Source organism: Argopecten irradians, chromosome 2 (genome assembly GCF_041381155.1).
Source record: "Argopecten irradians isolate NY chromosome 2, Ai_NY, whole genome shotgun sequence".
Taxonomy (NCBI): Eukaryota; Metazoa; Mollusca; class Bivalvia; order Pectinida; family Pectinidae; genus Argopecten; species Argopecten irradians.
The window spans coordinates 2,380,380-2,405,494 of NC_091135.1; the positions used below are offsets into that span (position 1 = coordinate 2,380,380).

The following is a 25,115-nucleotide window of genomic DNA, read 5'->3' on the forward strand; positions in this document are numbered from 1 at the left end:
TATAGGGAATGCCCATTAGACGGATAGACATTATAACTAAGGATATACAATGTATATGGAATGTCAAATATTGATATAATGATAAAAGAAATACACGTACTTACTTAGTCCGCTAAACATGCCTATAATATTAGTTTTTCGTCATTTTTTCCTTATTATAAAGTCTATATATTAGGCCATTTTTTAAAAGCCTAATAATATTGGCAGGTTTAGCGGAATAGTACATAATATCATGACAAATGAAAATAAAATAATGGTAGAAGCAAGTATAAAAACCATATAATATAATGAAAACCCTTCTTTATGGCTACAAAAACCTGTACAGTATAGGATTATTTTACACTTATAAACTCTTCACAAAAACTTTTGCATACGTTTCAACGTTTATTAGATTAACACAGTAATCAGGAACCTGTAGTCGATAAATTTGTGTTTTCAGTCGATAGTAGATATGTCCATTAGACAGATGAAATTTCCTTCGATCGGATGTTTGGAATGTTCACGCGTCGCGCATGCACATAGGGGTTGTTTACACTCGCCGAAAGATAATAATATGAAATAGTGACTAGGTCGGTCCTATTTATTTTCAGTTTTTCTCCATTTTGAACAAAATTGTTATACAAACTTTTAAATACTGTTATTAACACAAAGTACACAACTTTTACAATTAATTTTAGTCCTATAACTCTTTTTATCTTTTATTACATGATTTTTAAGCGATTTAGTCCCTTTAAGTGACTGCGGACCAAATCGAGTTACCAACAGAATTTAACAACTTTTCATTTCAAAATACAAGTCAACGTATTATGAGATATTTTATATAAAGACTAAATGGTAATATTTCAAAATGAAAAAAAAAGTTTCACGTTCTAATATACGACTTTTCAGGACACGCACGTCTTTGTTTATCTACTACACTAAACCCAGATATATGCACGATTTTAACAGATTAAAAAGAAACTTTCTATCTAGTTACAGGTTTTGGTTCTGGAGTCCTTGACTATTCATTTAGGTACGACGATGTGTTCCGATAAGAATTAGATAAAATAAATAGTATTGTATAATATTAGCACACATACAGTTGTGTAGTCGTACTTATGGTACATGTGTACTTATGTACATGTACATGTTCTTCGACTACTATTTTATGGTGTATGGGGAACTGGGAAGATTCCCACTCGAAGTAAATATCAAACTGAGAATGCTGTGTTTTTGGAATAGACTTATACCAAATGAAAATAAATTAAGTAGCATACTTTATATAAACTAATCTCGAAGTTACATTTCGAAGGAATATACACATTTTAATGGATATTTTTCATTAAAAATATTTTTGACGAATCTGGTCAGTCAAATATCTTCCTCAATGAAATACAAATGATTAACAGTTTTTATAAAAGTTTTATGAAACAACGCCTTCAAGATCAGTTTATACAAAAATGGTTCTCAGGTGTGGAAAACTCCTCAAGAGACAGACTTATCTAATATACAAAAAAAGAATTTGGATTTGAAAATTATCTTATAAAATTATCGGAAATGAATAGAGTATACATAACTAAATTCCGTACATCAAATTTAAAAAATTCCAATTGAGACTGGAAGATGGTGTAATGTTGAGAAACGTGAAAGAATATGCCATTTATGCAATGAAAAAATATCGGGTATGAATTTCGCTATCTTTTTGTATGTAAACACGAAGAAATCAAAAAAAATATACGTATTAAATATATCCCACAGTATTATTATCGTAATCCCACTCTTCATAAGATGGGTGGCTTTATAGGTATTTGTAATATCCAATCATTGAAGAAGGTGTCTCTATTCATTAGAAAATGATGGTATTTTTGTAGATGTGAATAAAAGCTATGATAGTAGTACGGTATAAGTATTGTTAATTTTCAAATTAATTTTCCATATTTTAGTAATTGGTAATGATATATATTGTCCATCCTGCCACGTGCAGTTAAAAATGTAACTTGTATAATCCATGTAACACATTTTAATGTGTCTGGGAGACTATATAATGAAATCTTTGAAAAACTATCTTCTGAGTTGCAGTGACATGGATTAATTACATATTAGAGTACCCGTACACTGGTTAGGCAAGTCTGTGAATCAAAAGCACGACAGGTGGGCTTTCCACGTGTTCGTGAGGTATGACCCCGTTGTCTTGGTCACGCTAGAACCCCGCGGCGATTTACATGCCAAGCCACGCAACCGTATTAGTTCTCAGGTAACTTTCTGGGTACGACTTCGCCAATTTTCGTTATGGGTTCGTTGGAATGGCCACGCGTGTGATTTAGAGAGTACCCGCTGGCGGTTAATGGCCAACCTTTGTCCATGGTCCGTAAACATGAGGTTAAAAGAGAAATGTTAGTGATAGATTGGATTAAATATCCCTCTTGCTAAATAACATTTTTGTGAGAAATCGATTTTTATTTTTTTTTTTATATTATATATATATATATATATACAATTAACCAGGCAATTCACGCTAAAAATATGTTTATAACCAGAAATATAGTTCCATAAATGCACACGATTCAATAAAACACGTAACGCAATAAGTCGGTGGATTTTATGAATAGTAAAGAAATTTGTAAAGTGAGTTTGACCAAAAGACATAACGGCCGAGTATAAAATAATATATATCATTACTGGGTTTGCGCTGGTGTTCCATAACTGAGGTCCTCAGATTGAATGGGGTCCTTTTAATACATCCTTGATATACAAAGTTCATTTGTTCATTTTTTTTATTTCAAGTTTAATACGATCTTTGATCAATCTAAATGATTCAACCTGCGGGCCGATTATAAACAATCAGGTAAAAAGTGGTTTCAAAAGTATTTAGTGTTTCATGTATATCGACAAAACACATGAAATTAATGAGAATAATTAAAACAGATGACATGGGTCGTTTAGCTGTACTTTTTTTGTAGATCAATCGATACAATCCATAAATATCTTCATAATTCCTTCCACGGTAAAAAAAAAATTGTGTGAGTCCATATTCGTCATATCTTCTAGGTCCAAAATCTGCTGCATAAAGTCTATGAATACATTATTGTTTTTGTCAAAACTGCATACTACTTTTAAAACCACTGCTCCGTTAAATCAGTATCGTTTAGTACAGTAGTTGAGTGATGACATGCTGTGAGAACACGTGGACGACATTACATCTTTTGCTTATCCGTACAGTTAATTGAAAGAAGTCTACAAATAGTCAATTAAAGAAGTCGTATCACCTGACTGGCTATAATGTTTAAAATTGTCTGAAAAATGAACATTATTCTTTATGAAAAATGTCACCGTGCCTTATGGGCTATGTCATGAATACTATTACCCAATCACATAACAAGCGTACCTTGATTGGTATTAATTGACTCCGCCCCTTGTCATCACTTCTCTCGCTGAATCTTGAATTGACAATTTTTTCAATTCATTTTATTCCGACCCGACCTCAGTAACAAGCGGCCCTTTAATGACCTGGGGGTTGTTTTTTTCTGTGGGCTTAGTCGTTTATCTTCATAATTTTGAAGGGGGACTTCTAACACGACCATGAAGATTTGTCTCATACTGTTTTAGAGCTGATATTTCGCGATGACATAGTGACCTTGATGATGCAACATATCGATTTGATATGGTCCAAAGCTAGCTCGTGGAGTGACCGCATTTGTGTTAGGTACTTGAACACAACTAGAAGTGACTGGTTAGCTTGACAAATTTGGACGTTTACTAACCTAAGAATACGGATGTAACATATAGTAACTAGTACTAAGGATCTATTCATACAGGATTTTTTTCGCAGAGACTTAGCTAGAACCGTAAAATATAGTAACTGAAAACTATATATATTCCATGCTCAGTTGCACAGCACATGCGATACGGTAGCGATACAGTGACAGCGATACCGCCAGTCGACTATATATTGGGAGCCGTGCTCTCGTTATGGGTGAGTGGTCAACACACTAGCGAAGCTTGCCCGCTGGCTCACTGCGCTGTCGCCGTAGGGGGTCAATGAGAACAATAGGCAGTGGTATTTCCATGAAAAAAAATAACGCTTTCAAAACAAAATAACGTTTCCAACGATACTTGTAACGTGGTCACGTAAATAATCACATGTTCTGTTGATGCTAACAAAGTTTCACATAAAAATCACGTAACATTCTGGCAATAACATGGGAAACAAAATCATTAACAATCATTGCTGACACTAACACGTGAAATGAAATGAATAAACGATGCAAAATAAATAGTAACATCAGCCACTAAATCTAACATCATTTAAAAAAGACAAACGCATGCAAAGATAAAGATAACACAGCAGCAAAAAATATAACGTGTACTAGAAAATAATAACATGCTTTTAGTTAAAGATAACTAAAATTTTGATAATAACAGTAAAACAGATATAACCAACATAAGTATTTAAAAAATCACGAATATGGTTTAAAATAACAGTTTAAGAACGAAAATTAACAGAACAGGGCTACCAGTGTACGTCACCGCCTCCTCTAGGGCCACCTTTGAGAGAGAGAGAAAGTGAGAACTCTTGTCTACACTTTGAATAAAAGCCGTCAACAAGCTTCTACCCTACTCCTTGTCGTCATTTCGACCAGCACAGCCAGCCATAGGACGACAGTAAACACAAACCAGTCTGTTCAAGACTACTGATGATACTAGAAAAGGGTCATCTATTCCTTATATTTACAGTTTTTCAAGTCAATGAATATTATTTTTTTCCTGCGGCAGTTGCATATTTTTTATTAAAATATCCATTTTTTTCTCTCCCGTCATCGTCAACGAATTCGATTGAACAGCTGATTGGAATCGAGTCATTCATATATTCCCGCCAAAAGTGGGGTCATGACCTCACGTTGCTACGCCGTCGACTATTCACGTAACAATAGAATCGCCGCGCGTGTTGTGCTAACATTAACACTGATAATGATAATACTAGAAAGCATGGTTATTGAGTCCATGTCAGTGCAAACTGTAAAATATATAAATATAATGTCTATATATATATACTTTATCTGCACAGACATATAAGCACACAGGTACATGCGTACGGGTACCTACATATATGTGCCACCAGGTAAAGGGGGTCAGGAAATAGAACGCCGTACGCATTCCGTGGTGGGTGGAGCGTAACATTCAAATAAGCATTTGGGGATTGAGGCCACTGAAGGGAAAACTACATGACATATTTTATATAAATCAATCAATCGACAACTAAAAAAAAAGCAACGCTTTAAATAATTTGTAAGAAGAGTCCACACATGAGTATATATCAATATTGCGCACGTTTATGTCAGAAACACATATGTTTCTGGTATCGTAGTATAAAGATTGAAAACTCTATCATTGGCTGCTGGCAGCAGAAGTATTTATCGGGTTTTTTCGGGTTTATAGGCATTTTTCCCTTGGCATATTGATTTAAAGGCCCACTACCTTTCCGAAACGGCTTTTGATTTTAAAATGGAAATGTTTAAAAGCGAGATTCGATAATTTCGTCTAGAGTCGCAAAAACTTACCCTTAATACTAAAACTCTTCAGTATCTTCTGAAAAAAAAAATTAATTTCCAAAGAACATAAATGTTATAATTTTCGTTTAGCGGGTCGTCACTTATGTTTCCCGCCGTCTTCCTAAACACCGCGCGGTAGTTGACTATCACGCCGCCAGACGACAAAACAGCGAAATGACTCTCTACTGTTATCATATATTACAAAGGAAATCTTGCATACGTTTAGTGTTGTAACCTCATCCTAGTCCATCGGTATATATTTTCTGATGTTATTAATATTTCTAAGAAACACTTTTTATTTTGCTCCAGAAAGGTAGTGGGCCTTTATTGGTTATTGCATAAATATCAAAAAGACGTTACATAAAGGTCTAGTATTACTAACTTCCCGAAAAAGATGTTTTAGATATGATATTTTCATGCACGCCAATAAGCAAATTTAATTTTTGTTATCCTCGAAATCTATATCTTCCTTTTTTAGATACTGTATGTCACAATGTTTGGACGAAAGCATAATGTTTTTATTCATATTATATATCATATATGTCGTAACTGGGCGAATATTTTGACATGTAATTTTTTCTTCAGTAATTTATTATAAGGCATAAGGTTAATAAATTAAGCTGTGAAAATCACTCAAATGGTCAGATAATCATATATGCCTGATAAACGTTAGTTACTACACAAACATTATGCACTATAAAGTTCTTGATTTCTATGTCTGATGTATGTTTAGATGGAAACATATCTGCAGAATTAATCTCTGTACAATTACTAAAACAATGTACTTCATGGTCTGACGTATATGTACTCATTTCACCTCACTGTAGATGTAAATATTTTTGGCAACCAACCCAGGTTCTGTCTTCAAGGAAGCCTGCCAATATTTCCATTTGGAGTGGTCTACGCTACTGAATGTAACATGGTGACAGAAGTGTGCTGCCAACCGGGCTCGAACCTTTATTCCGAGTACTAACAGCATAAAGGATTACAAAAAAACATCCATATGACAACATATTACATAGGTGCAAGATGGCGGAGAACACAGCCAATGTAATACAATACAAAATATGATGTACATTACAAAAAGCATGTGTTTATATTAACAAACTATATGTGTGTCATATAATTGCAGTTATTTAACAATTGCAATTTTCAAACTTCATGAATTTATAACACAGAACTATAAGTACTGGTAATGAGAAATCCTGTGTGCAATTTGCTGCGATAAAGTTGTGTTCTATACATGTATTATATACATATACTGCTTAATTAATTAACAGTACATTTATTTACCAAAATTTCTTTAAGTTTTTGCATTGGTACAACAAAACAGTTTGAACAATCATTTTGAAAACAGATGGTCGACGATAAAAGTATGGTTTTAAATATTTTTATCCTTAAATCTGGGGTAGTGTCGACTACGGTTCAGAGATAATGAGCTAGGCGGTCTTAATGGTTATTCTAGCTTTATGATGAAGATATTTTCAGTTTCAAAACATTCCATTTACACCATTTCAAACATTCAAACAAGCATTTATCGAACTTTAGGTTAGATAATCAGTCCAATTCGATAGCGATATCAAAATGATGTTCGGATCAGTCTGGACTGAGATTTAGATAGCATATTATGCAAATTTCTATGTAATAAAAAACAGCATAATGTAACACTATATTTTACGAGTAACATAACAAAAAAAAAGCATGAATATATCTAGAATGCGCGTTTTTATTTCAAACTTCTGCCATAACGATGCAAACACGGCACAGTTTTTTAATTAAGATAAAATATGGACGGTTGTCAGTTATGTTATATTGGAGTAACGGTACCGAACTTAAACCGAAAAAATAATAAATATATCTATATTGTTGCCTTTGAAACTTTATCCATAACGTTAACTAAAAAGCAGAAATACATCAATGATATTTCTTATATATGTTTCTAAATTACAGTATAAGTGCAGATTTAAATTCATTATCTTAAAATTATACTAAATCCTAAAAATAGTATATTCATTATCGATCCTTTTGTATATCATACCGAGATTTAAATAGTACAATATATGAACATTTATCGTATAATCCAAAAAGTGACCACATAAAGTGTTAAAATGAAAAATGAAATTACTTGTATACAGGCATTATTTAAGGAATAGATGTTTATTTTGTTGAGGTTATGAGGGTATAATGATAATGGAGCACGTGTAAATTATGTAACCCCGGCGAATATAATATAATATGGAGGTGTCAATAAAAAAAACTAGAGCATAGATGTACGGGGTTTCCGTAATTCAAATCACAATCCAATTGACGGATGTCCTAATCTGCTTGACAGTAATACAATAGCAAATACCCGATATAGTCCACCGAATGCAAATTGCCCGTGGCCAGGTAACTACAGGTGAGTTCGATGAATGGCGTTGTAAACAGGTAAATAACATCCTGGTCCAGGTATTACATAACCAGCAAACCAAAGGCATGGCTAATTATGTATCTATATCGGTGTACGAGTATCTACTCGTATATGGATTAAAATTTGAAAGCGATCGCACGGTCTGAAAAATAGTTTGTTTGTTTTGTTTAATATCTCAATATTTTGATATCAAAAATATTTTTTTTATACCACGTGTTGAAACCTATTACGGTTACATAATAAATGTATCTCAATTAATTCGGTTAGCAACACACAACACAATGATTGTAATGATCAATCATCGGTGTGTGCGTACGTCAAGCATCATATACTTGATGCTTAATCAAGGATTTCTTTAATTATTACGTAAAATTTCATTTTACAGTCACAAACTTAGCAATTCACAATATATCAAAGATATTAAAACTTATTCGTTTCTGAACTCCTCGACAAAAAATCCGAAACTTTCTGTGTGTGTTTTAATTACACGAAGATAACTGCAATTACAGCATAAATTAGAGTATTTGAAATATCGAATTTCACACTTTTAATTATTTACATGCGAGCAAAAGTAATCATAAATAGTTATCGGCTTTTTCTGTGACCGTCGATATAAGTGAATTGAATTGAATTGAAGAGTTTTACGTGCCGCAACGTAATCGTTTCTGGGTACGCGAAAAGATAGGAAATGGAGTTGGAAGAGCAAAGTATGTAGAGAAAGCACAGAGTGGGAGGAGTCGTCTGCTATACCAATACATTATATCTATTAATTTTGAAGACGACTCCTACATCCAAATAGGTCCTATCATGGCATCGTCTAGCAGTAAGTAGCCCTACCCATCAAGAGCAGGCTACGCGGGGGGGGGGGGGGGGGGGGGGGGGAGGGATGGATTTATATAATTTTGAAACCCTTCTAATTATCTATGTAAAAATATCTAAAGTATATCTTGTACGTATACCTATCCTCCGGGTCGGCGTTATCACACCTTGTACGTATACCTATCCTCCGGGTCGGCGTTATCACACCTTGTACGTATACCTATCCTCCGGGTCGGCGTTATCACACCTTGTACGTATACCTATCCTCCGGGTCGGCGTTATCACACCTTGTACGTATACCTATCCTCCGGGTCGGCGTTATCACACCTTGTACGTATACCTATCCTCCGGGTCGGCGTTATCACACCTTGTAGTATACCTATCCTCCGGGTCGGCGTTATCACACCTTGTACGTATACCTATCCTCCGGGTCGGCGTTATCACACCTTGTACGTATACCTATCCTCCGGGTCGGCGTTATCACACCTATACTCTTCATTCAAAGACCACAGAGGGTTTTTTATCGTGCAAGGCTGGGCATCCTCACACGGGACACCATCTTTGAGTCCCATCCGACGGACTAAGTGTTAGTAATTAGTGTTTGTCGTGCGCATGCTCGTAAGCTATTTTTGGTATCCCTGCATTAAAACACAAACCAAGACTGTCTCCGTACAACTATTCACCTTGCCAATGTCTCTGCTTTCTGTAAAGCCATACCTTTCCTTCGACACATAGTACTACCCATTCCGACGTTTTTAAAGTATGCAGATGTTACATGCATATCGTGACGTTAGTTTTGTGAGGGAGTAGTTTTAGTAGGACGACTATGGGATGTTATTATGGAAAGATGAAGTTAAGCCTAAATTGCATGTATGAATAATTTTGAACAATAAATAGTTAGATAATGAAATAATCAAAATTATAAACGAAGAGAAAAAAAGAAGACATTAAAAGGTTTCAAAGCCGTTTCCAGCATCAACTGAAATTACCATTTTTGGCTGCACAAATCCTTTTTAAAAGCTCCCCTTGATTCATAAACTGTAGAAAGAATACATCACAGTAGCGGGATTTAAACAAAACTATAAGGAAGAAACATATCTTTCTATCAAGGATACTGCGAATTAGCAACCACAGTTTAGAAATCGAGGCTGAAGGGTAAAAAAGATTCCCCGTTCTCTGCGGTTATGCAAATTTTGTAAAGAAATTGAGGATGAAACCAACTCTACAGTGAGAACAATTTCCTTTAATAGTCATAAAGATGTAATTAACCACCGTTTAACAGATTTTGAAAATTTGACACGACTCTTGTAAAATTTCTGCAGGATTTAGGCCTCTTTGTTAATGAGTCATTTGAACTGAGGAAAGCTTGCTTGATAAATGTTTAAGTTTTTGTTTTGATCTACTGTGTGTTATGAACATGTATGCTTTGCTGTCGATCCTTTTTTATGGATGTAAGGAAGCAATAAAGTTGAATTGAATTGAATATATCGAGAAAAAGCATCTAATCACATACAGGGATATAGGCTGCCGATCGTAAATTGATTACCTATTTTTTCGGAATGATTGATATTAGTCCGCTAAACCTGCCCATATGATTAGGCTTTACATTTTTTGGCCTAATATATAGTCAGCTCGTAGAACCTTTTAAAAATGTGAAATCGTAAGACAGATTTGGCCTATGCATGCTACTTCAGCGGCATATGAAAAAATTAAAAAGCCTAATGATATATGCGGGTTTAGCGGACTAGATTGATATATGTAAAGATTTTCCAGTTGCTTCTGGTATTATTTGCGTATAGAATAAAGCTACTACATAGCGCGTGGTTTATTCATTTTTCTTATATAATTTCCCGCGACATTTCAGTTAAGTATATATCAAAATGCACCAGACACAACAAAAATATAAAGCGATGAGTTATTTTGTCTGATTATGCAGTAATACATAAAATTTATTAACTTGCCCCTGACTAATTTGACGCATTTTCAATGGGTCATTATCTAGGACGGTCCCCTTCGTGGGCCTCTCGGATAATACTCTATAAATATCGGAAGTGACATCACAGGGTAGCTCTAGATCTGCCAGGATCAGAGGAATTTACCTGGGCGCAAATGTGTAACGTTTGACAGAATAAGAATCTCATACAACGGTAAGAAACATTTTTATTTCATCGACTAAATGTGTTTGTTAGTCAGCTACTGTACTTGTCATGCAATGAATTTTATATAAAAATGTTTCTTTCATAGCTTTACATTTCTGATTTGTATCGTAGTGACCAAGCACTGGACCAGACAGCGGATATTGGTCAGTTTGTCAATGTGATTGAAATGAGGGACCACATGTGCTTTAAACACGTCTTATTCAATATATTCGGTTTATTCCCATATGATTGTTGACTGTTGTTGCAATATCAGCGTGTTACAGTGAACCAGTTTTCGAAGAAGCGTGTCTTTGTAAACAATATTACGATATACCCGGTACTGACTACTGCTACTGGGCTCAGGTAACTTATAAACTAGCCTACTGGGTCGTGAAATTGGATTGGTTTTCACTTTAAAAATGACCTGTATTCTGGTATAATCTATGTAGAATTAAGGATAGGTGTAGTGTGCATGGTTTGCATGCTTGCTAATCGTTCTATTTATATCCATGACAAAACCGGCCAGTGACAGCCTCTGTGAAGTGACGTCTGTAATGTTGGCGGGCATTTAAGCATTGATGTCACTATTTTTTAATTTTATCGGGGTATGAAAAAAAAATTGTTTGCAAACTGTGTGAATCCGCGTAGCGGATTCTCACAAAAGTTTGCAAACAATTTTTTTTTCATAACCCGATAAAATTAAAAAATAGTGACATCAATACTTATAATTAATTTTTATACTCTATTTGATAAAATGAAGTATGTTTAAATGTAACATTATAGTGGTTTTTCAAGGGATTCTTTTTTCCGAATCAATACGCAAAGTCAATGTCTCTATTGTGACGTCACGTTAACGTCGGGGTTTCGCGCCATTCTCGGATTTTTTTTTTCATAGTGGTATGCAAAAAAAATATTGGCCAATCAGAAAGCCAGATTTGGTATGAAAACAAAGAAAAATTAATTATTTTAGAATGAAACTTCATTGGTGGCTGATGAAATATGAATTGATTGGGGAAATTGTGTTAAGATTTTGTTGTTATTTGAATATAACCTATTAAACCAGGACCCAGTTTCATGAATATTCCTTAAATTTAAGGAATCCTTTCAATTAAAATTCTTCTTATATAGCTACTGTAGCTAACGTTACATCCAATCTAACCACAGGGGCCCGTTACTACTGTTTATATTATAATATATATTTTCAGTCACTGGGTACGTTATATCCCATATAACGTACCCAGTGACTGAAAATATATATTATAATATAAACAGTAGTAACGGGCCCCTGTGATCTAACCCATATTTATAATAACATGCATGGTTGTTTGTAAAAATTATGTAATAAAGGTAACTGATATATAAATATATGAAAATATTACTATGTAAGTCTTTTTTTCTTAGAAGTATTTTTATTCACGGAGTCAAGATTTTTCTGGAAACAGCTCCTTTGATTGACAGAACTTTAATAATGTATATTTTTGATGGCCTAGTTGTGATTGTGTACTGCATGATCGATATGAAAATTATGAAGCTTGATTGTTATAGATCAATCTTTCTTTGAATTTTGCTTGATTTTCAGAAGATTTACAAATAATATATTTGATATATATATATATATAACTTGATTTTAGCTAGTCTAACTTAAATGCAGATATTTTGCCGTAAAAGTTCTGTTTTGATTTCAGATAGAATCTCAGTTGCCACTATAATATTTTGGGATGCCAGAGCCCAAATTGATGGGCTATACGCCCACCAGTGCCGAAGGATCAGGTTGGTAATTTAATACATCTGTATGCTTCAGTACTGATCAGGCATGGGGTAATCGTAATCATGTAATCGTAATCAATTGTAATTAATTACATTTTCTCAAGTAATCGACAGTAATCAAAGACTATTTCGATTACTTGTAATCGTAATCGATTACAGTAAAAATTTAAAATACAAATGTATCTACTTGTTATGTAAATCCAATGAAACTATTTTATATAACTGGTCTTGGGATGCTATCAAATCGTAAAAAGGAAAAATTGAAAATATTGTGATAGAAGATAAACAGGTCAATGGTACCTGTAATCGATTATTAATCGATTACAGCATTTTCTCCCAAGTAATCGATTATTAATTAATTACATTTTTAAGTAATTGTGCCCATGCCTGGTACTGATTTAGAGAGGGGTGAAAGCTTGCATGCAAACATGTAGCTAACATGAACAATGGTATGATGGATAAAGATCATCGGAACCTTCAAATTTTTAAATCAATTGAGGGTTATAATTTAGAAATAATATAGTTTTGTCTTTATAGAGACAAGGTATGTACTTCATTCAGTTGATCATTTAAGCATTCACATTTGAGGTTAATTCTTTAGATAACCATTCTACCTATTTAAAGACAATGAGTTTACAAATCTAATTATATATTGATTACTTGTTTTTACCCAGGTACACATTAATTATATTTATTTTCAGGAATTTGATAATTTCCATACAGAACATATCTTTCATAATTATCATCACTTTTATTAATATGAATTTGTCCATTTGACTATTTCTACATTTCATCTCGCTGATCACCTTTTGTTGTTTTGTGGGTAATTATATTAGCTTTGTATGTGGAAACTTACAGGTTCTACCTGTACTTGTGTACTTGATGGATTGTATTGTTTCTCGCTGTTTCACTCTTAAGAATTCTCTCTTTTTTTATTCTTTCTTTTCCTAGATCTGTTAATCATGATATTAATGCATAAAACTTTTATTTCATCTTTTGGTTGGTTAAACTTATTTGAGAATACATTCTATCTTGCAGACTTGCACATATTTTGAATTGTGAATCTTGCCAATTTAACATATGCATCTATGGAAAAGAGTATCTAAAAAGATATGTAACAATGAGAATATTAGTCTATCTTGAACTGATCTTATATTAGATTACATGTATTTTTTAGGAGACTTAAAAATATTTAAACTTCTCAATATATCAATGGTCACCAATACATGTTTTTTATATAAAAAAAATCACATTTTCATAAAACCTTTGCGATAAGAAGTCAAAATAAACTTGTTTATAAACTAAAACAGTTGAACCGATGTCTTCATGAATATGATAGCTCATTGTTTATACCCATACAGGTTCTATTTGCATTATTGATGAACATGGATGTTGTTGTGATTTTTATTGTCTATACATTAGCTTTTGTAATTAGGTGTTGTGATTGTTTTATGTAAATAATTGTAATCATCATTTTGTTACTGTAGTTATCATTTTGGGCTTGATGTTGGTATACAAAATGACAATTAAAAATCACATGTTGCTTACAGTGTAAATGTATAATGATGATGGTTATTGAAAAAATCAAATTGGTTGACTTTTAGAATTTTTAATTGTCACAATTTATGAAATGTCAGTAAAAAGTGCTAATTGTTAGACAATTTCAATTGATTTTGATCAATAAAACCATTTTTGTAAATTTCACTTTCTTTATTAAAGCTATGATTGTCTTTTATAAATGGCATTTAAACAGTAAAACTTATCAAAAATATGAACTTATTTCAACTGTACTATATTTGCCATAATTAGCACCCAGAACCCTTAAATAATTGTAATGAACTGAAAGGGGAAGCTTATTAACCAAATTTAAGTTGTGGACAAAAAAAGTCAGTCATATATTAAATCTTTCTGTACTCCTGGAGTCCTGGTACATTAATCTGTTATAGTAAACATGTATGTCTTTTATCCTTTGAGAAACATTATTATGTTGTGCTTCAAATGTAAAAAGACTTTCAAGTTCTTATGATATGGGATGCTATGCTGATTTTAGAGGCATCACATGTTGTAAAACATCGTTAAATCCATGGAATGGCATGTTAAATAGGAGGGGCGCTAATTGTAATAATTCACGTACCATGTGATACCCGATAACATTTGTGTGGGACTATATATTGGTGATGGAATGACATTAAAAGATGATATCTACAGCTAACGTCATTTTAGAAGGAAGATTAAAAATAGTTATACGTTCCATCACCACTGGAGATACGTAAATTAGCTAGTCCCACACAAACGACAGGTATTTTGAATTTAAAATTTTACTTTCAATTGAATTTATCAAGTTGTAGAAGTATGATATAGGCAGATGATGAAAGCCATTATTTGTAATTATCTATAAAAAAAAAACCATGAATCAACATCATTAATTATCATTGCAATTTATATAAAAAAAAACTGTCTTTATTTTGTTAATCATAATTTAAGTTAATCTGTTATATCAGTTCATAGCAGTGTACCAGCTAGGCTGAGTTGGTAAGGTGTGGCACGGGCGTGTGCCTGCCCCTTTTGTGACGTGATATTAATTGTACAATTGTATCTTTATAGCTTTATAAGGAATACTCATGTCAATGACCGAGAAAACCCTGAACCTTCACACATCATTAATTTTTGGACAAAATCTGTGACCCAGAACTTCACCGTGTCTTTTTACAATAACTGTTTGGAGTAAATAATGATCCAGAATTTCAGCTTTTGTTATACAGAAAGATTTAATGGACGGAAAACCCCAACAAACCTCTCCCTTCGTAAAAATTTCATCAGAAATAATGATGCTCCCAGGTGTCATATGCCCTTTTAATTCAGTTACTCTGAGCATAGACTAGGACATGAGATCAGTCTTGTCTGTTAACTGGCATGGTGCTCCATCAGCCGTAGAAGATGTAGTGAATATGTTATAAGTACTAGACCACCGGTACAGTTAAATTGTCATCATTTTGCTATCATAAAAATTTAGTTTAAACAAAGCGTAAATCTGTCAGGTGTACTGTGTATATTGTGCAATTACCTGGTATAACAAGACGATTTGTGACTGGTGAACATGTCCTTTTATGGATTGCAATATCATGTCACCAGAGTCGACGTCATGTGTATTGGACGTGTGTATCGCCATATTTGGTATAATGATAAGTGTACCTGGTACATGTATACAAGTAATGTGATATAGCCATTTTGTCATGGAAGACATTGTTTGATTGTAGCATTTGATTATCATTTTAGTGGGGAACTTTAACATTTAAAAGTTAATTAATATTATGTATAGACTTGAATATGAAAAGGAGGGTTTGAAATGTTTCAAACATCTAATTTTCTCCCATAAACATGGAAATACAATAGCTACTTGAATCTTGAATAATTAAAAGCTGTAGATTATATGTGAATCGAGAAAATCTGTGCAATGAGATTGATAAAAACATCAACTTTAACACTATTTTCAGGCCAAGGAGTGTATGTAATGTAATCAGAGATAGAATGATATCAGATGGCCTGGCCCCACATACTCTATTCATGAAATGCGGAATATGTAGTTATAGGCCTACTTGAAATTCACCAGCTCTGTAGAAAAATCATGCCATACTGTAAATACACTGGGTAAACACAGCGGGGCTTGACATTCTCAGCCCCACAACTCAATGGTTCTGTAAATTATTCTGTCCTGTAGTTATTGACTTTTATTTTAACACTGAATAACATGGGATCCAATAAAAAAAATTCAAAATTATAGCTATATCAGTTAAAAGGTCTAATTTGTAATATCATAACTACAGTAAAAAAAATAAAAACACAAAAAAGAAGCTGTTATATTTATGCCTATTATCTGATGGAGGTAGGATGGATGCAGGTTCCTTACCTGAGCTCGAGGTGCAGTGTCAGAATGTACACACGACTGAAAGATTTCATAAGACAAATCAAAGCAGTCATATGATTCTCTCCTGTCAGGATACCTTGGGAATAAAAAAAATTACATTGGCAATCTGACAATAAACTACTGGTAGTAGCTGATATGCAGCATGTCTATAATTATATTAAATGCCCTAGTGTGAAGTGATGATGTCACATAATATCCAGTCCCCTGGCCTTTATATGGCTGTACTCAACTACTCATTAGTATGTATGCAGGTCTTATCAATTTATATGTCATGTCAGATTTGATGTCAACAAAAACATAACTGGTATATGTAGTCTCCTTCGGTTATTTCATCATTTAGATACCTATATAAGTTTGATTTAAATTCTAAAATGAAAGATTGTCTGTTACAGATAAAGAAAGACAAGAAAGGGGAAGAAATTAAAAATAAAACATACCAGGGTACTCTGAGTGGAAGTAAACAGGAACTATCGTACATCATGTTATATACACATACAGAACACTGAAAATTACAAGACAGGCAATGTCGAGAGTCCATTTCTTATACTCATCCAACAGTTGAAAATTTATATCTATATATATATTAAGGAAATCTCCATTTTCTCATGAGAAATGCCAGACCTTGGTGATAATCTCCTTGTTAAATTCAAGAAGTGTATATGTGTGAGTTTGATAAATGGAGATTAATGTTGACATTGTTTATCTGTTGTCAGCTAGTAGCTTCCTTAAACTTCCTTTTCAAATTCCACATATTTATAATTATCAACTTTATGGTGTCTTTTGTAGTTACTCAAGAATTTGTGTACCTATGTGAACCAAATTAAGGGTGGGTTAAGCCTTGATGTAGCTCAATCATCACCCAATAAATTATCAACGTATTTAAACTTTGACAATTTCGGCAAGAAATGTACTTTGTGTCATATTATTATAAATGTTAAAGATGGAGTTTAGATAAAGAAATAATACAAATTAATCGGAGCCCTGGGGAGCTATGAACACTTTGATTGATATATGGGATTTTGTTATTGATTAAATGTCAAAAATATCACACAAATTTCGCAATAAATGGACTAGTTACGTCTGTAGGTTCAAAGGAGTACAGTTGTCTCGTTACGTCATGATCAGGTGAGTTTCAAATAAGTACAGTTGTCTAGTTACGTCATGATCATGTGAGTTTCAAATAAATACAGTTGTCTCGTTACGTCATGATCAGGTGTTCAGGATTACATAGTAGGATTGTGACCTAACAAAAACTAGTTTTATATTGTGTTGATTCGCTGGCTCCTTGTGATATCACAAATCATTTATGTATTAAAGTTTGTGCGAGTCAATTCTTGTCTGCAGCTAATCAGTTATTTATGACATGTCTTTAGCCTGATATATTATTAGATACTTGAGATTAGAGCTGTTGTATCTACTTTCTACAGTATTTACTTTTGTCTTTCGTGTAACGTCTTGTTACACCATCCAACACGATCACTATATTGTTTTTACCTAGCTGTCTTTTGGCTATGTGTATGTGCCCTTGGTCTATTTCACAATTACCTTTTGTGGGCACGACATTCATCATAATTTTAAAACAATGGGTACAATAATGTTAAAATGAATACAATATAGAAATTAGATTTGTCGTTTGGAAATGCCTTTAATTTTCACTGCATATTTTGAGCTATGGTTTTTGGGAAAGACTGGAGTTCACAGAGTAAAACAACAAATTAACTGTGGCACTGATCACACTGACCAGAGGTGGATTAAGGATACCTCAAGTGGCCTGAATTATTCAGATCCAGAGGTTAAATATTGTGAGGTCTCGAATATATGGGTTAAGCTGGCTATCTGTTTGTAGGTTATGATATCTACTATATCTATAGGCCAACTTACCATACTCTATCAACAATATCATCCACTGATTTTTAGTGACCATGCATGGTCAGACCAAAAATCTAGGTCTAGAACTCTTTCAAAGTATAATAATTTATTTGGTTGTATAAGAGAATTTGAAGGCAACCTTTAAAACCACTTAAAGAGCATGGTACATTATATTGATATTATGTACACATTCCCATACTCTCCTCGTTTTATATTGACAGTAAGTTCAATAGAACAGAAAAGAGTGTTTAGGGCACAGTCATTATATATATGTATTCTGAAAACATGTGAACAGATCAGAGAATGGGTCACCTGCCAGGTATTGGTGTATGGTGCTATACCATATATTATACCTCTGACCACTGGCTTTACTCCACCAACAACAAGTACGGCTTAATCTGTTAACAGCACGACAATTATATATATACATACATGTATTTATAACTGAGTCTCTAGAGTATTTGCATTATTTAGAAGATTGTATAGTAAAGAGCTCAAAGCTTATATTCTATTTCGTTGTTCTGATGTCGTGTAATAATAGCAATTGTTTCTGACATCCTCATGTATACATCAGACTACATGTACACTACATATTTTGGTGTAAAATGAATGTAAGATCAAAGCCAAGTGGTTATTTCCTAGCTACTTTAAACAGATGGTTGCTAGAGTGCAAACTTAAGTTTGAAAATATGAGCATTATACATTATATAACATCAAAATCGGATCCAACATAAAACTGAAATTATTACACCGATATATGATTCATATATATGATAGCTGTCACCACTTTTTCTTTGTCATACATCCTAATAACTCATTAAAGATTTAAGTTTACTAATAAACTTATTTACTATTCATCTGAAACTAGGATATATTAAAACTATCAGTTACCATGTTTCAAATTTAAGGGAGATAAGCGAAATCTAGCATTATAGAAATAATAGACGTGATATTCTATCAAAATATTCAAGGGGTTTTGTCAGAATTAGTGATGTTCTGTATTATTGACCAGAGGACTGGTTTAGAAGGTGCAAATTGTGTCATTTATTTGGTAATGTTCAGTGCACCTCCCTCAGGTTATGTCTTTAGACCAATATTACGTTTATAAATCAGCTTAGTGATGTGGTATATGTGATATGAATATAACCTGTTAATGGGTTGCCCATATTTTTCGTTCATCGCTGATTAACTTTGCTTTTTATACAAATTGCACTACTGTAGACCTTTGATAATCTGCAAGAACACTTTAAATACAAGCTGGTATCTTTGCCTCGAGCCAAAACTGTCCGGATTGGGAATTTTTTGGACTGTCAGATTCCATTGACTAAATATAAGTCAAAAATAAAATCCATTACCTGGTAATTCCATCTGGATTGTGAGTTTTCTAGACTACTTGTGTCGGTATTATTGAGGCACCTCTGTAGAAATGATCCATATTTGATACCTATTATCTTTGGGGCATCTTTTATTATGATATTCAAACAGCTGGCTGCTTTATTATCACTGATAGGGGAAGCATGAGTAAATTGGTGGTACATTGTTGGTGTTGGTATTAATTGCTGCCACTTACTAGATGATATTGTGTATGTAAATTACAAGTATTGTATTGATGATGCTGGTGTTATAAATGTGTGCTTAAGGATTTGCATGATCTTGCATGTTGGTTATGTTTTTGTTTTGTTTTCTGCTTCATTTTAGCTGCCAATAATCATGCTTCGGGGCCCAACTCAAACGGCCAGCCGAAAATAGACAACAGTGGTAAGTATACTTCGTGGGTTTTTTTTTCTTCAGTTTTTATATTATTTTCTTCTGATATAAATATACAATACTAAAAAGGAATTTCTGAATCCAATTGTCTGCTTTTGGAAGAATAGCTACCAGTATATCTGTTGAAGATTCCTGGTAATTATTTCTTTCAATTTGGTACCTAGAGTGATTTTTTATAGCTCTATTAAAATGTATTTTTACACATGTCAAGCAAGTTACATAGCTGCCACCTTTAATTGAAAATGTAATCAGCACAACTTATACTGCAGTTGTAATATCATAACATTATTATTTATGTTTCTGCTGCAAGATGAAAAATTAGTTTTACTTGTGTGATCTGTGAACAAGCATAATTTTATAACAAATTATATTAAATTATAATAAATTCTGAAACATCAATATGAAAAAACTGCTGTTATTTTGATTTAGTTAATGAATGCAAGTTTTTAGGTCACCTGAGACGAAGTCTCAAGTGACCTATTCTAATCGCCTTTTGTCCGTCGTCGTGCGTCGTCCGTCGTATGTCCGTAAACAATTTACATTTTCGACTTCTTCTCCAAAACTGCTGAAGCAATTTCAATGAAATTTTGCACAAACCTTCTTAGGCATAAGGCCAATCTAAATTGTGAATTATATGGTCCCCGTCCCCCAGGGGGCTGTGGGAGGGGCCAAAAGGGGTAAAATTGAGTAAAATTTCAAAAATCTTCTTCTCTACTCACAGATGTGGTAGAATCAAATACTCTTCATAGATAGAAAGGTCTTAAGGTCCTTTACAAAAATTGTGAATTATATGACCCTGGGGTCTCTAGTTTCCCCCTGGGGAGGGGGTTAAGTTTACTATAGTTTATATTGGGAAAACACATTTTTGCGGATTATTTGGTCATTTGTAATAGGAAATGAGTCAAATGTTGTCAGAATTATCAGTATGAGATGGCCATTTAATCCTATTAACAAATTTTCTATGACTGACCCCCAGGGACTTTAGGGGCGGGGTCAAAAGGGTCAAATAGGCTAAAACTTCAAAAATCTTCTGAAATTCTGGAAATGGTAGAATCAAATACTTTTCATAGATAGAAAGGTCTTAAGGTCCTTTACAAAAATTGTGAATTATATGACCCTGAGGTCTCTAGTTTCCCCCTGGGGAGGGGGTTAAGTTTACTATAGTTTATATTGGGAAAACACATTTTTGCGGATTATTTGGTCATTTGTAATAGGAAATGAGTCAAATGTTGTCAGAATTATCAGTATGAGATGGCCATTTAATCCTATTAACAAATTTTCTATGACTGACCCCTAGGGACTTTAGGGGCGGGGTCAAAAGGGGTCAAATAGGCTAAAACTTCAAAAATCTTCTTCTGAAATTCTGGAAATGGTAGAATCAAATACTTTTCATAAATAGAAAGGTCTTAAGGTCCTTTACAAAAATTGTGAATTATATGATCCTGGGGTCTCGCGTTTCCCCCTGGGGAGGGGGTCAAGTTTACTATAGTTTATATAGGGAAAACACATTTATGAGCATGTTTTGCTCAATTTTCATTGGGAACGACTCAAACTTGGTTAGAATTATTAGCCTGAGACAGCATATCATATCCACATTGGTCCTGGTCGACCCCATAGGGGCAGAGGGGTGGGGCTAAAAAAGGGTCAAATAGGCTAAAACTTCAAAAATCTTCTTCTGAAATTCTGGAAATGGTAGAATCAAATACTTTTCATAAATAGAAAGGTCTTAAGGTCCTTTACAAAAATTGTGAATTATATGACCCTAGGGTCTCGCGTTTCCCCCTGGGGAGGGGGTCAAGTTTACTATAGTTTATATAGGAAAAGCACATTAATGAGCATTTTTTGCTCAATTTTCATTGGAAACGAGTCAAACTTGGTTAGAATTATTAGCCTGAGATAGCATTTTAATATCATATCCACATTGGTCCTGGCCGACCCCCTGGGGGCAGAGGGGTGGGGCTAAAAAAAAGGGTCAAATAGGCTAAAACTTCAAAAATCTTCTTCTGAAATTCTGGAAATGGTAGAATCAAATACTTTTCATAAATAGAAAGGTCTTAAGGTCCTTTACAAAAATTGTGAATTATATGACCCTAGGGTCTCGCGTTTCCCCTTGGGGAGGGGGTCAAGTTTACTATAGTTTATATAGGAAAAACACATTAATGAGCATTTTTTGCTCAATTTTCATAGGAAATGAGTCAAACTTGGTTAGAATTATTAGCCTGAGATAGCATTTTAATATCATATCCACATTGGTCCTGGCCGATCCCCTGGGGGCAGAGGGCGGGGCAAAAAAAGGGTCAAATAGGCTAAAACTTCAAAAATCTTCTAAAATTCTGGATATAGTGGAATCAAATAATTATAGATGGAAAGGTCTTAAGGTGTTTTATAAAAATTTTGAATTATATGACCTTGGGGTCTCACGTTACCCTCCGGGGAGGGGTCAAGTTTACTTTAGTTTATATAGGAAAAACATATTTGTGAACATTATTGCCCAATTTTCGTAGGAAATTAGTCAAACTTGATAAGAATTATTAGCCTAAGATATAGCATTTTAACATTCATATCCGTCCTCGAGGACCCCTTGGGGGACCAGAGGGGCAGGACCAAAAAGGGTCAAAATTATTAAAATTTCAAAAAATACCTCTAAGTTCACAGGTTTGATGGAAGCAAATACTCTTCATAGTCTAAAAAGTGAAATTTATAAATCACTGACCAACTTCAAGGACCAGCATATAGTGTTTATATGTCTTTAATTTGTTTCATTATATATTCTAACTCAGGTGACCGTTAAGGCCCATGGGCCTCTTGTTTTGATTTCTTTTTATTGATGCTTGACCTCATAATGATATATCATTTCCAATGAAACAAGACTGCATTGAAGTATTTGAAAAGCTGATTACAATTTCAGATTTTTCATTTATTTTGCTTGAAAACCTGTAGCAGAATGTGTTTTAATTTACTGTATTTGTTATAATTACTTGTCTGATAACTGCATGTCAGAACTAACACAGAACAAACAGGATATGAATATTGTCACCGTGCATAATTATTAACACTAATTTGCTGGGAGAAATTCTACTAAGCACCATTTTGTTGATAAGGGACAAATCAAATTTCATTACTAGAAGAAAATTTCTTTCTTGCAATTTTAATTGTAATGACGTATTTGGTCATATACAGTTTTAAAATTATAAATCAGAAGCTCACTCAATTTGTGCATAGTTCTTAAGCTTATTGCTAGAGAATAAAAGTCTTTCCGGATCTTCCAACTCCTAGCTAGACGTAAGATGCTTCCAGAAGCAGAAAAGCTACAAATTAGGTGATCAGAAGGTTCTAGAAGTTTAATCAAGTTGGGCTTAAGGTATCTGAAGTGTTCTGAATGAATTTCTATAAGGGGAGATAATTCAGGGGAGATAACTGGACTCTTTCTCCATATAAGACCTTAAAATGTGGATATGAAGGAGAGAGATATTCTACCTGAGGGTCACAAATTTAAAGTATTTGGTAAAACCAGAGGCTTACCAATGGTTTTACAACATTTTGTGATCCCAAGGGTAGAATATCCCTATCCTTCATATCCGCATATGAAAGATTTTTATTTTTTCTGATACCTCAATGTTTTGGTACAATTTTAAAATTATGTTTGCCCGCCATTTTGAGAAATAAGTTTGAAGAAAAACTGAAAGTCAATTCTCCATACATCAAAGGACTAGATATGATAATGGCTCTTTTTGGCCCCTAAATCTATTAAATTTCAAATAAAGTATTTAGAAATTAATTTGCTGCGTTTGAAATATTGAATATGACCCTGATAAAAACTTAATGATATTTTTGTTGACAGAAAGTATGTTTTTGCTATATAACCATGGTAACTTTGCATAAATTATGCAAATTTGAAAATTTGGTCAATTTTGGCATATTTTTGATAGTTTTTCCTTTAAAATCAATAGAGCGCAACCTAGAACACACTTTATATTTTAAGTGAATTAGCAGACACGAAGAATACATCATTTTGAGAAATATAAAGTTTGTTCTAGAATGCGCTCTATGTTAACTAGATGAAAAACTGCACAAAAAGGGTCAATTTTGATGAAATTTTCACATTTTGCATAATTTATGTATAATAAAAATGGTTGCCATGGCAACTAGAACTGCTATATTACCTTATAGCACTATGAAATATGTCAAGTATGTAGTTAATATTTGAAATGCAAGATTAACATCTTAAAATAACAAGCTTTGAAAAATAGCGGATTTGGGGGCCAAAATATACCCTTACCATACCTAGTCCTTTGTGTGATATTTTCAAAACAATTCCATTGTACAGTAAAGCATGCAAAGTTCTGAAAATAACATTACTATTCATTGAGAAAACAGTAAATTTGTTGTAATGCATTGGTGAAGCTATGTAATATATGTACTGTACAGTGTCAGATGTTATGAGTGCATGTCGAGGTAAACCAGTATTACCACTGTAGGTATATATGAGAGGAAATTTCTAGTCTTGCACCCTGGAGAACATTCTCCTTGTTTAGTTTGCTTACAGTATCAATTATCTGCCATAAAAACTCCAGATGTATCTTGTTCAGGGATACGACTTTGAAAAGTTTGCATATGTGTATACATACCTGTAAATTGGAATATTTCATCAAGAAATCAATGAACTGATAGGTAAAATATTATAAAAAAGTTAGAAATATATCATTTGTTTCACTAACCAATTAAATGATAGTTGGGATATTTTGGTAGAAGTAAATACTTATTATACATGTATGCAATAAAAATGTGAACCAACTATTTGTATAACCTGCTATGTATGAATTGATTGTGAGACATGGGTAAAAATTTGTCTAGGAGTGTTAATCAATACGTCAGGTCCATATATGGCTTTG

At 33.5% G+C, this 25,115-nt stretch overlaps 1 protein-coding gene across 2 annotated transcripts in view; it reads left to right on the top strand.

Moving 5' to 3' along the window:
- Positions 1-10,780: 10,780 nt before the first annotated feature.
- Positions 10,781-25,115, top strand: part of LOC138314122 (ATP-dependent translocase ABCB1-like) — a 66,374-nt gene continuing 52,039 nt past the window's right edge. For both annotated transcript variants that reach the window (XM_069254300.1, XM_069254299.1), the window contains exons 1-3: positions 10,781-10,904; positions 12,581-12,665; positions 20,155-20,214. In XM_069254300.1, coding sequence (XP_069110401.1) covers positions 12,614-12,665; positions 20,155-20,214 — 112 coding nt within the window. In that variant the 5' untranslated portion in view covers positions 10,781-10,904; positions 12,581-12,613. The remainder of the gene's footprint in view (positions 10,905-12,580; positions 12,666-20,154; positions 20,215-25,115) is intronic.